At 42.9% G+C, this 15,007-nt stretch overlaps 1 protein-coding gene across 3 annotated transcripts in view; it reads left to right on the top strand.

The window, feature by feature from the left end:
- RERG (RAS like estrogen regulated growth inhibitor) overlaps positions 1-4,431 on the top strand; it is a 94,381-nt gene extending 89,950 nt beyond the window's left edge. For all 3 annotated transcript variants that reach the window (XM_053978215.1, XM_053978216.1, XM_053978218.1), the window contains exon 5: positions 595-4,431. In XM_053978215.1, the coding sequence (XP_053834190.1) occupies positions 595-1,002 (408 nt within the window). In that variant the 3' untranslated portion in view covers positions 1,003-4,431. The remainder of the gene's footprint in view (positions 1-594) is intronic.
- Positions 4,432-15,007: the final 10,576 nt, after the last annotated feature.

The raw sequence follows: 15,007 nt of genomic DNA, 5'->3' as shown, positions 1-15,007 counted from the left end.
TGCGTGGGCACATGTGCTGCTGCTACCCAGTGCCTTGTTGGGCTATGCAGCAGGGGAGCAAACGGTGGTGGTGGCAGCAGTGCAGGCGGTGGCAGGAGTGCCCTGCTCTGGGGACACAGATTTGCCTCTGGGCAGAACCCCGTCTCTCCTCCCCCATGCTGGATCCACACCCTTCTGCGAGGGAGGGATCCTGCTTGGAAGAACAAACAAGTCAAGGGGCTTACTCTGGGGCTAAAATTATTTTGTTGTCACGCCTTTTTATTCGGGGCCAGCCCAACGAGTAGGCACAAAGCCATGGTCTATTTCTACAGTCAAGTGATGAGGCTTGACAGCTTCAGGCACTAATTCCCACTAGAGTGAAGAGCAGATTTGTCACAGTCAGGTCTCCCTTTTAAAACATGGCAGGTGCAGGTGCTGCACAGGCCTGGGCAGGTCATGGCACTGGGTGGAATAATCTCCTATGCCAGGTGATAAGAAAGGTGATGTGAGCAAAGTGAAGCAGATGCACACAGCTTTGCGGGACCAGCACCTCTCGGAAGGCCCGCTGTCTTCACAAATCAGATTCCTAAGGCATTCTCCTGTCTTTTCAAACAGGAGGATGCCATTCAGAAAGAAGGACACGTGCGATGGGGCGAGGGCTTCGTGCTGGTTTACGACATCACGGACAGAGGCAGCTTCGAGGAAATGCTGCCGCTTAAGAACTTGTTGGATGAAGTCAAAAAGCCCAAAAATGTCACCCTGATCCTGGTGGGGAACAAAGCAGACTTGGATCACTCCAGGCAAGTCAGCACGGAGGAAGGTGAAAAGCTGGCCACGGAACTTGCGTGTGCTTTTTACGAGTGCTCTGCTTGCACGGGAGAGGGCAACATCATGGAGGCCTTCTACGAGCTCTGCCGGGAGGTGCGGCGCCGCAAGATGGTCCAGGGCAAGACTCGGCGGCGGAGCTCCACCACCCACGTCAAGCAGGCCATTAATAAGATGCTCACCAAAATCAGCAGCTAAAAAGAGCCGTCCTAAGCCAGAGAAACAGAGCACGTTTCATGAGAAATGGTCAAATCTTTGCAAAGAAGAAAAAAACCCCAAAAAGACAAACAGCACCACTTTTTTGAGTAACACGGAATCATACTATTTTCCTGTTTTGAAATGCATTTAGCCACACTGCTTTTGACTAATGTGGGGGAAAAAAAAAAAAAAAAACAAACCACCAAATGAACTCCAAATGACTAGAGAATTGTGGGGATTGGCAACCAAGAGAGAATCTTCTGCTTCTACGTGAGTAGCTCCAATCCCCTGCAAGTCAGTAGTGCCTAAACATCACTTCCAGCCAGGCAGGTGCTCAGTAGCCACTGGAGAGTAAGATTCAGCCCTCAGTCCATCAACAACCATCACAGCCGGTGTTCTCCAGGACTGAATATGTGTAGAGGCTGCTGTGTTGAAACAGAAAGTTCACCTGACACCTTCACCAGCTCTGAGTTGGCTCACTGTATGCTTTCACTCCTTCCTTGTTATTTTTGTCAAATCCATGAGCGTTGATGTTCTTAGCAAGGTATGCAAAAAATAGAGGAAAGGTCTATTTCCTGGAGTGTTTAGCCAGCTAGACACACATCTCAAGAGAGCTAAAGTTCAGCTGCTCTTCCAGCTCTTCTGAAACTGCAGACTTCTCCAGAAATAACCATCTAGTCCAGCAGCATTTCACCATTTCCCCCTCAAAGTGTTGTACTGTGCTTGGGGAAATGGGAGTATGTGTGATGGGAAATAAAACTGAAAAAAAAAAAAAAGAACCATATTAGTATTAATTTAGCTACGGGTAGTTTTTAGATTTTTTTTTGTCTTTTTTTTTTATTCAATTAGTTCCTCTTAGTTTATTTTATACCGAAGAAGAACTGAACCCATGGGAAGGCAAGTATTTAAAGTCTAAGCCCAAATGTAAATCAGATCTGAATGGCCTCTGCCGTATCAAAAGACCATAATTTTCAGCTGTTTAAACCCCCAGATGCTGCTTGGAGCACTCTGGGGCTCAAAGCAGTGCAGGTTTTTGGTGACTTTTATCTGGCACATTGAGGCAGAAATGCATTTTATCAGATTTTAGTGCCTGGGATAAAAGGTGTCCAGTGCTTTCCTTCTCCCTCATCATCTCATTTAAACCAGCTGCCAAGTTTTGCCTCCTGTCTAGCAGGTTTGTTAACTGCTAAAAGACGCAAGCACCAAGACTGGCAGCTGTTCATTCAGATTGTGCTGGTCCCCAGCAGTGGTGCAGCATCCCTTTGGGCAGCTCAGACTGTCAACGTGCAGAACCACAGCCAAGGGCTGGGGTCACAAATCAGCAGCGTTCTCCTTTGAGGAACAGGCCCCTTGCAGCATTTGCTTACAGCTTTATTCTCCACGTTGTGTGTGGTTATTTGTGAGGAAGTAACCCCAAAAGCCTACCAAATGCAAATTGCCACAGATGTAGGAAAGTGAGTAAATCTAGCTGGCTAGCACTTTGTAGAGCTATAGGAAGCCATAGAGGTGGTGGAACACGCTGAAGAGGCAGATCTGTATATCCACGTGAACAGAGAAAAGCTCCAAATTAGGACTTCAATTAAAAGTATTCACTTAAAGATATTTCACCAAAGTAATCTTTTTTTTAAACTTTCACTTTTACCCAACCAGCAAAGAACATCACATTCAGATGTATATTTTATTTGGGCTGCTGTTTGTTTTCTCTGCTTCTGTATTCTAGGTGGTAAAATCTCATTTCACTGTCCTGGAATCAGTGTCTGTATTTTGGTCCTCATGTTCACGTGTGCTGCTGTACATCAGCTGGACACACTGCAATGGAAACTCCACCGTGTGCTGCTGGGCAGGGGGTTCTTGCAACAGGCCTCCGTGACACACTTGTTCCCAAACTACTCATCACACCGTTAACTTCTTTTAAAAAGAAAAAAAAAATAAAAAAAATAGAGGTTTTGTCATTTTTAGTATTGCAGAATCAACACAAGTGTAAAAGAGCGAGCTAGTGCCTGTTCACAAGCCAGAATTCTTTAGCTGAGGGACTGAACTTGCCAGCAATTTAGTTCCATTAGGAGCCAGAGGGAGCATGTGCAAGTTGAAGCACTGAGGTTCTGTTCTCTTTCCAATCAGTACACGAAGTAAACAGAATCCTTACCTGCAATCCCATGGCACCGCAGTCATGTCTTTACTTTGGCATGCTAAGCAATTGGTTCATCCCTCTCAGAAAACCTCAACAGTTCTTTTAGCTGAAAATCCTTTCTTGGGGTTCAGGTCGGAGCTGCATTTAAAATACAAAAAGGTTCTAAATGAATGACGAGAGAAAATAATTAATCACATTCACAGGAGAAGAGTTGTAAGGAAGGAGAGGCTAAGTTATGGCCCTCATACTTTCCAAAAGATTTCCAGCAAATTCTATCTTTTATAATGTCTGTGTGGATAAATTATAAAATCCTGGTGAAAATAAAATGTTCCACTGCACAAACATCCCTTGTTACATAAAGAACCTATAATAAAAATAGTAACATCCTTTGCAAAACCTGAATTTGAAAACTGCCAAACAAGATAAATACTTGGTCAAAAAGGAGGCTGCCATGTTGTAACCTTTCCTCCAAAACTAACACAAACTTCTTTAATTAATTGCTCATTAATTTTTTTCCCTCTAAGCCATTTTTGTTGATATGCATTACATAGCATTAAATGCAACTTGATTTACTGCTGCTCACAATGTTGCAACGTATTACTGGACATGTTATAAATCTGTCATATTCCCACAATGTGCCAATTGAGCCCAAAACTGCCCAAGCATTGAAAAGGCTGAGTGCAGCATGAACTCACATTCAGTAGCCTTTCTGCAGCAGACATCAACAGATTCAATTCTATTTCTCCTGCTGCTGTTTAAGTGTGTGTATGTGACACTAACACTGAATTTCTCTCCTCTGCCTGCTGCCATTTCTGCAGAGAGAGGATGGGAAAGATGATAAAAATGGGGAGGAAAGGTGAAAGGGATACTTGTTACCTTCAACAAGTTGATTGTCATTTATGAAGTTTTTAAAATATTTATCTTCAATTGATGAAGAGTTAGTCACGCCCGTGCTGCAAGACCTGGATCAGGACCCAAAACTTCCCTGGAACTTTGAGAATCTTTGTATCTGGGGGTTTGGTGCAACTACAGATGGAAGTGAGGATCAGCCACTGGGTTTGCACCTGGATCCAGACAGGTTGTCCCCAACCTGGGGATAGTTGGATCTGGCAGTTTGCTACAAGGCTAGTTGATTTTTATATATATAATGATCTGTATGCATTTTTACATTAAAAATATGAAAGCTTGTGCTTGTAGATAATATATAAGAAAATAAATAAAAAAGAAAAAGAAAATATAGTGTTTTCTGTACTGAACTCTCACACATTGATCTTCCATTAGATGTCTCCAGTGTTCCTTCCAGCTATTAAGGGGCCAGTTCCAAAAGCTCTGATTTGGTTCTTACTTAATCTTTATCTAAGGGAAACAAACAGTGAATTTTACCAGAATAAGCACTGTAAAATTTGGATCATTTTACTTGAACTTATTTGGCTGTTAGTCCTGGAATAGAGAAGTCAAACAGCATCTACAGTGAGGCACAGCTCCAAATGTCCTTGCTAACTATTTCAAGGCTGATGAAAAATGTTACAGGGTAATTAACTAACCTCAGTGAAACCCACCAAAAGCTGTCCTGCCAACTAAATAACACAGATCTTGATCCCAAGCTTCCCAGGTGATAGAAGAAGTCTGGGATAAGAAGTCTGGAAGATTTATGCTGGTGGTTTGGACAGAGGCAACTTTTCACCTGCTGCCAACGACAGCCAGGGACAATGCAGTGTTAATCTGGAGAGGAGGTACATAACAGGTACCTCATGAAAGGCACAATATACGAGTGGTAAATAATCAGAGTGTGGGTGTTAAGCTGTAGCAGAGGAAGCTTCAGCACTGAGGAGGGGAGCTGTAATCCATTCTTTTTCCCCCAAACCTGGGCCAACCAAGTAACCCCAAGTGTGGTGAACAGGAGTGGGGGTATAAGAATGTCACAACAGGCAGAGCACTGCATAAAACCTGGGTGCAGAATCTATGCTGGGAGGTGAAACCTCCCAACACTGTCTGCCTCTGGAGCACTACAAAGCAGCCTTGAGCTCTGTCAAGCCACACTATAACTTGCTGCAGTCAAAATAATTTCTCCTGCAAAGTAAGTAGCTGCAGTCATAAAGGCTTTGCATAAACAGTCTTGGGGCTCCTTTTATCTTTTTCTTTAATGGCTCAATACATATGCAAATCTAAAGAAGAAACAGAAAAAGAGGCTTTAATTAAAAGAAGCTTCTTGGCATTTTGATGTATCTGCCTTTATGCTCTTTGCAAAATTAAACCCACAATGAAAACAGTGTCATCTTAGAAACTCCGGTGTTATGCATTTTCTTTCCTCTACAGATGCCAGGCACTAATTACCTCAGGCTATGAAAAGACAAAGCAGCAGCTTGTCCAGGGCTGTGCAGGGCTTCTAGGAGGTGATAATGGTGTGAGGCCAGCTCAGCCTGGTTTCTGCAAGCACCACTGCCCATGGGGAAGGCTGTTACCGCAGCTGGCAGCAGGAGGACACTGGCAGATGCCCGGGGCAGGACTCTGCTGGCCCTGCTGGGTTTGCAGGGGATGGGTCAAGGCCCTGGTCCCCAGCCCTGGCCGCCAGTGTGTGGAGAACACATCCCAATTTCTCTCATCCACCTGAAGGACTTTCTCCTTTTTCAGTTTGAAGTAGACTGCCAGGAAACCCTAAGTCCACACTACTTTGGCTGTTAAACAAACCCAGGAATCTGGGGGAGTTTGGCCTTTTTGGACTGGTCTCTTTCATCTCCAGCTTGATTCCCCAAAGCAGCATTAGTCCTTTGCTGTTTCCATCATATTAAATGAAATAATTTTGAGTTTTGTTTGGTTGTTTGGGTTTTTTTTTTTTTTTTAATGGTAGTTGTCAATAGACTCTGATAGCCATGGGCAAAGAGGCTGTATCACTTCTCAGAGGTCACTCTCACAAGGATGGAGTATTTGCTAATACCTCTGGATATTAATTATTCACACTGAACACAGCAGCTCTGAAGAGTTGGAAATAATTTTTTTCCCAATAAGGGAACTTCTCATCATTGTAGTACAGATGGCTGTGTCAAGTACCAGACCTAAACCAGACTGAAATATTCTGCATCACTAGGAGCAGCCATGGCCTGTCATGAAATATTAACATGCAGAATAATTTTTAAAAAATTGAAAAAATTTACAGGAAGACTTCAAATTATACCTCACAGAAAAAACCTGCACATTCTTTCCTTTTAAATTTTATGTGGTATCAGGAATTTACAGAACCTCATTTCAAAATCCAACAAGTTCTCGAGACTAAGAATGTATCAGTAATGTAAAAAATAAGGGGTTTTATCCAACTCCCTTGTCAGTACACATGACTGAACTCTCCACTCTGTTTCCTCTAGCCTGGTCAAAGCTGTCATTACTACAATGAATACCAAGGAGACCCAGATGGAACTTTTCATATGAATAAAAAATCAAATTTAAAAGCCCCAATAAATAACCCAAAATGGACATAATTCAAATAAAGGTTGAATTCTCATTTTCCTGAAAAGCAGTTGTAAGATTTCATACACCAGTGCTGGTACACAGGTGATCTGAGCAAACTAAGTAATCAGAAACAGTGGAATATTTTGCGGTTTTAACTTGGATTTCTTTTTGCAAATCTAACTCTAAAGAAATAAAATTATTATTGTGCAACAGACATTAGGTCTGGAATTTGTAATTGCCAGGTTTTTGATATCCAGCTTTCAAAAAATCAAGAGGAGAGAAGAGGAGAGGGGAAAGAAAAAGAAAACAGAAAAGGGGAAAAGAAGAGAAGAAAATAAAAAGAGAGAGAGAGAAAATGAAAGTAAAATGAGAAAAAACTAGTTTTAAAAAGTCCAAATAATTTTTTCTTTGTTCTTAGAGTTTCTCTGTGCAGAGCCTTCTGCAGTTCTGCAGTTTCTCACCAAAGCCAATGCAAGAACACTGAACACTGACACTTGCTATCCAAAAATCCTGTCTCTCCTAAGGACAGATATAATCTAAACCACACTCGTGTAAACATTCAGCTCAATTCCAACCTGGGACAGAAGTTTACATCTACCTGAATCCAAATTATTTCACTTTTGCATTCAGGGTGTATTTCCCTTCTTTGGAATAGAATTCAGTTCTAAAGCAGTGAGTGTTACTAACAATATGAAGTACACATAGTTTTACTGTGTATCTAAAAGAAATCCATAAACAAAAGAATGCTTTGTCTGTGAGAAATGAAGAAAGCAAAAGAACCTTAGATGGTTCTGTAAATATTGAACCTCTTGCAACAGGCCAATAAGTTGCCTGTAGCTTCTCTGTTTTTTCGATATTTGAAATAACCATAAAAAACGCAAAAAGCCTGCAACTTCCTTTAGGGAATTTCTGTGAAGGACAGTATTTCTTTATAATGTTATTCATTCTTCACAGAAATAGAGTTAAAACTTTCAAGTTTATACCTCAATAGAAGATGTAGCAGGAATGACAAAGAGTTGGTTTAGCGATGCAGAAAGGTAGGGAAGAGTGACATCCTCAGACTTCCTGGACATTGATCTGAAGGAATGACTTATTCCTAGGAAGGGAATAAGCTGCTTCTAATTACATGACCTGAAGGAATGACTGAGTGTGTAATTAATTTCTTAGCACTATATGTTGAAAGGTAAGGAGATGAAGACAGAGAAAAATTTATATTCTTACTTTTAATGACAGCTATTTCTGTTAAATAGGAAAGCTAACAGCACATCAACCCTTTCATCTCCAACCCCTTTGTTTCTTCTCCCCTAACAATTGCTCCTTGTCCATAGGAAATCAGTTCACCACCCTGAAAAGATCACCTTGTCCAAGGCCTAGCACGATTCCATATTCAAGCAAGGCAAGAGAAATGAAGTTTTGAACACAGGAGATTGAATCCAAGCTTTGCCGCTTCTTCGCTGCGATCACAATGTTCTTTTCCTGTCCTCAGTGGATGTTTGCCCCAACAAAAATCCTCTCCCAGATGCAATGCTGCGAATAGAGAATAGAAAATAGAACCAAGAACCGCTGTCCTTTCTCTGTCCTAGCTGGCAGTGCTAGAAATCATACAAAATTAGAGGCACAGGCTCATTGTAATAACAAGAATAGTGGTTTCTTCCCTGTGCCCTAAAGAATGGCAGATTTTTTTTTTTTATTTACATACATAAAATTATTTAGTACATTAAGTACTACACTGATGGTTTACAGGGACAGTTCCTCAGCTGCAGGGAATTGTTCTCTTTTCAAGCCCCACTAAGAAACATTAAGAAATGTGTCTAGGAAATGAAAGATCAGCAGTCTGGCTTGGGCTCTGCTACAAAACTTCTGTCTCCACTGGCACCAAGCTCTGACTGCTCATTTGGAAAGACAGCAACCCTTACCCACCCCACGGGGATTCCTGAGCCCGAATTTATTAATGGGGCTGACTTGCTTGGTTCAAGTGCACCTCAGCCACATCCTCTGGCATCTTCTGCTGTTTACTGGAAACTCACTTTCTGCACGGTGATAAAAGCCAGGGAAGTTCACCCTGGAAGGCTGAGGCTGCACGGTGAGCAGGGGCTGAGCAGAGAGCTCTCGTGGGGCCAGACTATCACGGCGAGGAGACCATAACAGGAGACTTTATGGTCTGCTGCCACACTCCCAGCCACGGAGCTGGGTCACCAGAGGTGAAGGTAAAAGGGAAAAGTGTCAGTGCTGTAGCTGCCCTGGCAGCTCCCTTCGCTACACAGGGCCTTGAACGTTTTACTGGGCAGTAAAAGAATGTTAAACAGTCCCCTCCTCTCCCTCCTCAAGGTCGCCTGGTGGTTTCATAACCCCTGGAATGCCACGTAAAACTGCATTGCTCCCACCATTCCCACGTATTCCATCTAAGCGTGAAAACAGAGTGAAATGTTTAAATGGCTAATAAAGGGGAACTGACCTTTGGGGAAAAAATAAGAATAAAAAATAAGGATAACATTGTGGTGCACAGCACAAGAGCCCTGGCCTCATTTTTGTCAATGATTTTGCTAAAATCACTTCAGCCCTCTGAGCCTGTTTTTTTATTTCTAAATGGGGCAAAGGACATATGCCCTTGTTTGAAATACACATGGGAAATGTGCTTGATGACAGGTTAGAGGTATTGATCAGAGCCACTCAGCAAAGATAAGAACTTCAAAGAGAAATGGTGGATGATGACTGGAAGAGTGACAAATATCTAGAATTTCAAACTTTTATCTGTGAGAAGTCTTGTTTGCCAGATGTATTTCCAGACAACAACAATTTTAGTTTTAGAATACCATTAGAATAACAACAACAAAAACAAAATAAAAATAGAAAATTTTGAACTTAAGATACTCACTGCCAAGGATCTTAATGAACTTGGAAGCTTTTTTCCCCCAAGCTTTTCTCATAGAGAAAACTGTGCAACTATGGTTGCATCTTTTAAAAGAGTAGAATATCGTGGCCAATTCTTTGATGTGTGATGGAATAGAATTTACAAGAATTCCTGTCAACTTGAATATTTTCTAAAGGAAACAGCAGGAAGAATTATGACTTTAAGAAGATGCTGACATAATCAGCTTTCTCTCTCTTTTGAATTTCAAAACAACAATGAACAGACACTCTGGGGCCAACATATAACTCCAGCGAGGCCCAGAGTGCTGAACACACAGAATTTGACCAGAAACATGTTATTGGTCAATGCAAAATGCAATTTTGGTGGGTTGGTGTGAGTTTCAGCTGTCTATCAATGCAAGGTTTATATACCAAGCATGCTTGAGTCCATCTGGCACCAAGGTGGCTAAAGGAACAGCTGATGATGTTTCTTTTCCAGTGTCCCTTTGCTGGAATTTTATCATTGTCAGAGAATGGTCCAAAACTGTGGAAAACGATTGGAGCAGAAACAAAGTTTCAAACTTTGCTGCTGGGATCTGTGTCTGCCACGAGCTGATCTCAAACCCTAGGTCTGAATATCCCTCAAATCTGGATCCTTTCCAGATCTAAACTCTGCATCGAGCTCCAGGTCGAGCAATACTGAGATCTGATTCACAAGCCAGCAAACATGGAAACTAGATTCCAAGTCCAGGTCAGAAAATTTCCACACTCCCCCACACTTAAGCAAGCCCTTCTCTGTCTAAGCAGCCCTGAAGATTGTTTTGCATCGTTGAAGCAGCACAAAACAGCTCAGAGATAAAATGGACTTGATGCAGGGACTGGGGTCAACAGGTCAGTTCCCAATCTTAAGAAAAAGGCTCTGGAAGGAGAGCAGAAGTGGCAAGCCCTGAAGAAAGTAACCAGTCAAGAAAAAGGCTGGGTTGTGGGAACAACCTAAAACGGCTTTTCCTTTGGGATCTCAGCTGCAGTGACATTGCTGGCTGCTCCAGAGGGCTCAATGTGTTTGGGTCACAGAGCTGCCTTCTGGAAAACAACAGCTGGAACCAGAGAGCAGGATGAAACACGGGGAGGGAGAAGGTCCTAAACATCCTGCTTGCAACTTTGCAGAGGAAGACAATGCAGAGCAGCTCAGCAGAACACATAAACCCAACTGGCATTTTCAGAGAACAGCATATCAGAGTAGATTAAGGAAATAAGTTTCACTGTATGTGTTATCAGTAAGAAGAGAGAAAGGAGCACTGCATGGGCAGACAGGACAAGAAGGAGAGGAGAGGAGAACAGTCAAACGCTCTTGGCAGTGCTTAGAAAGGGGGAAAGAAAACTGACACTTCTTGCTAAACAGTCTCAGGACTGAAGATGCCTTTGGGTTTTTTTTTGCCAAAATACGTTAAATGAAGTAGAGCAGTCTTTTCCCCCTGCAATGATAATTTTTTAAAAATGCAGAAAACCCCATTCACATTCCCACATGCCCTTATGCTGAGTGCTTTCAGAGCCAGCTCTCAGCAAAGAATATATTGGAACAATCTATCTCTGGTACGCACCCAAAGAAGTTAATAAAGCAGCCCAAAAGAAGAGGTTTTTTTCCATTTGATGTAATCTGAAATATGTAAAATAACCTATTGGAGAAAATGAAAAGAGAGGAAAGATCACCCTTCACTTTAGACAGTCCATTTAGATTCCCTGAACAAATATTTGACTATTTTCCAGAGTAGCTTCAGGATATATTAAGTTAGAACAAGCCATAAAATAAAATTGAGGGACAAAATAATACTCTGCATAATTTTTTTAAAAAATTATGTTACGTGGGAAAGCAAACTTACAGATATATTCACTGACATTTGACTAGTCAATGCATTTTGAAGATTCAGAATATCCCTTCCAAATTTAATAGGGTTTTCAACATGTAAAGTGAAAAAATATATTTACATCTTCCTGAGGCACAGTATGTTGCTGGTGTATTAAAAAGAATACACTCAGTTCAAAGAAGGTGTGTGGTGCAAAGTTTATGGCCCCCCAGCCACAGCTGATTTTACCTGGACTCATCTCCACAGTCCCTCAAGAAGACAAGGTTACATTGCTTGACATCATCTGATCAGACTACACTGGGGAAATGTTCATGAACTTCCAGGTTCCTTCTGGGATGCTCCTGCCATGGGCTGTCCCCGATGCTGGTGGCTCTGACCAGCACCACCATCGAGTGGCACCACAACCTCCAAAGCCGGGAGAGCAGCCAGCCCCCGTGTCCAGACTCCAGAGCCCAGCAGGCTGTGCCCTGTGCAGGCAGCTGCTCCAGAGCCCAGCGACATCCACTGCTCAGGCTGCATGTGCACAGAGCCCACAGTGCCATCCCCTCCAGCACTTCCCAGGAATAAGGTAGGTGGTTATCCTGCCAGAAGGAAGTGAAGGTGGTATCTTTATTATAGTCCAAAAAGGCAATATATGGCACTAAAGAGCAGGTGCTCCCCTAAGAGGCCAGAAAACCTTTCAACATCCTGTGTAGGGAAACCACAGCCCTCTACATGCAAAGTATTCAATGCTGGAGAGCACAGACTGTGGGAAAATATAAGGGAGGAAATGGTATGAGGGAATTGCATCACTCTCCAATAAAGAAATAAACAAATAAATAAATTTGGCAAGATGCAAAAGAAATAATTGATTTAAAAGTAAACCAAGTAAGGTCCTGTAAGGGTGCATTAAACACCAAAATGCTACTCTGTTAAAGTTGTAAAGAGGAACAAAAAGAACCTCTGTAGAAGCTCGAGAACAAAATCTGAGCCAGAAACAAGGATTGTTGCAACTCCAAATGAAAACCCCTCTAGCCAAGTGAGGAAATCCACATGTGGGAGCCCAGAGGAAATGCTGAATACAGGTACATGTCTGAGACCCACCAGCTCTCCACAGCACAAGCACACAAATCTGCCTGCACGTGCTCCTTAACAGATTCCTGTACCACCCTGCCAGGAGAAATGCAGGCTCAGACCCTCTGCTACTCCCCAGGAAAACTGCACTCCTCTCTAAAGAGCACTCAGCCTCAGAAATGCAGATTGAGATGGGGCAACGCACAGGCCAAGTGACACAAATGGACCCACAGGGAAAGAGTCCCTGCAAACAAACGGGAGATAAATGGCACCCCACTGATCCACACCACAATCATGACCAGATGCACGAGCAAGGAAACACAGCTCCAGGACTGCTACCACTGGGAGATCCTCCCCAATGGTGAGAAAGAAGCCAGACAACCTACTGCCAGCACTGCTTAAATGTGGAGCAGAAAAAAATAGTTAGTACTTAATTCCATTGCCCTTTTGCTGCCATTCCCACTACCCTTCCTAAGATCCAGCTTTAGGACTGCAAGCCCCTTCCTCTGGGTAGGTATTTTTGTTCATCACCCAGCTTCCCTGTACCCCAGCAGTGGAGAATTTCCACGAGCTAGAGATCTTCAGCGAGGTGACATAGTCAGCCTGAGCTGATGGCAGGCCAGAGAAGTTGTTTTCAAAGGCACCACAGACACATCTAACGCAGTTATTTGGTTGGATTTAATCAGCTCACAGAAGGCTGGCAATCTGCATGGCAATTCATTTTAATAATTAGAGCGAGGCACCCATTTTTCTAGGAACACAGCAAAATGTCACAGAGCCAGCCACTGTAGGATGAGACAGATAAGAGCTCCTACACACATTTCAAAGAGCATTCAGGAGGATGTGAGGGTCACAAAGATAATTTGCTCCACAGCTGGGAAGAAGAGCTGGTTATCTCAAGTTGTAACAAACTCCACAAATCAGGTTAAGTAAGGGCAGCATTAAAAATAAGCTGAGATAATTCCAGCTGAGCAATAGGCCATAACCTAAGCTTGTCATGACCTCTTGCTTTTTAAAAGAAGTGTATGCAAACAGAAGATAAAACAAAGCAAATTAAGGTAGAAAATACATCTCTAAACAACTGAGCTGGTTCAACTCTGCACTGAAAACTGACCTGGACTTTATGTACCTACTGGCCATCAAAAGAAGGAACATTTTCTCTGGACACAGAGTCAGAAAAGGAGATAAGAATCCACGACAGACTGCCTTTGTTTGGAAGAGGAAAGGGAAGGATTTAAGGACAGCAAAAGGCTGCTGGTTGTTATCTCACCAGTTTCCAAGGGTCGTGTGTGTGAATAACAAAAACCAGTATTGTTGATGCTCTGCTACGTGAGGCATGCTCCCCTCAGTGAGGGCAGCAGCAGAAGCTGTTTCCTTGTCCAATCCCAAAAACAGAGGGCTGGTAATTGATATTACCATCTACTTGATATTATCATCTGGTGTGGATGACTGGTCAAACTGCAGCCTGCCTTTTTCTCCCTTTTTTGCCTTAACAGGATCTTCTTCTCCACAAACACAATTCATGTCACATATCTGCAATCTCACTCTTTCAAGACATTTTACTCTGTGGTTTCTGCAGTACCAAGAGCCCAGAGAACAGTTCTGCTAATGAGGCAGTCTGCAAAGTTTTCTGGAGAGCTGGGAAATGGTGACAAAGCCAGGGAAATGAGGGGTTGCCACACATCTACAAAGGAAGTCAGGCTCATCAATCTTCTGCTATCAAAACACTCTCTCAGACGTACAAATCTCTTTGCATACTTTTGTGAAGCTGTTTCAGTGAAGCATGATAAATGCTAGAGAGAGTTTGAGGATAACAGCAGGGACTAGGTGGTGAATTCAGATAGTTCAAAACATCTACAGTTCACAGAGACCTCGCTGTAGCTTTATTTAGTCTCATTTTGCCTCTCTAATGTCAAGGAACACCTTACAGTGTTGCAGGCAGTACAGATACAACCCCTTTCAAAGTACATATTTTTATTTCATAGGGTCATAAAATCTTAGACTGGCCTGGGCTGGAAGACAGCTTGAAGGCCATCCTTTCCAAACTCCTTGCTATGGGCAGGGACACCTTCCCCTCGACCATCCAGCCTGACCTTGAACACTTCCAGGGATGGAGCATCCACAGCTTCTGTGGGCAATCTGTTCCAGGGCCTCACCACCCTGACAGTAAAGACTTTTTGTCCTGATATCTGATCTAAACCTACTCTCTTTCAGCCATTCCTCCCTCTCCTGTCCCTGTGTGCTGTTGTAGTGCCTGTTTTTCCTGTAGGCCCCCCTGGTATGCTGGAAGGCCACAATTAAGTCATCACCCATTTGTTTTGCTTTGGCTGGGGTTTGCCTTCACCTAACCAAAATTTTTTTCTGGTTGGAAGGATGTAGTCAGCTGCTGATGTCAGAAAACCCCCTCAGTTTAGCATTTGCTAAGGTTTAACATTCACTAAGAAGCAGCAGCTCTCCCTGCAGAGAGTCACGCTGTTGATGTTAAACCAGCAGCACCTGAGAGCTCCTTGGAGGTTTCAGCATCCAGCTGAGGATCCAACTTTCACCTTTCAGCTGTGATGAATTCCCCTGAAGTGCAGCCTGGCTTCTGGACAGAAATGATCTGCAGTTCTGCAATTGAAGTGCACTCCTAACAATGTCTGGGGACTAGACTAACTACAGA

The sequence above is a fragment of the Vidua macroura genome, chromosome 5, assembly GCF_024509145.1.
Source record: "Vidua macroura isolate BioBank_ID:100142 chromosome 5, ASM2450914v1, whole genome shotgun sequence".
NCBI classification, from domain to species: Eukaryota; Metazoa; Chordata; class Aves; order Passeriformes; family Viduidae; genus Vidua; species Vidua macroura.
Note: the sequence above shows the minus strand (reverse complement) of the source record. Positions and strands in the feature narration are given on the sequence as shown.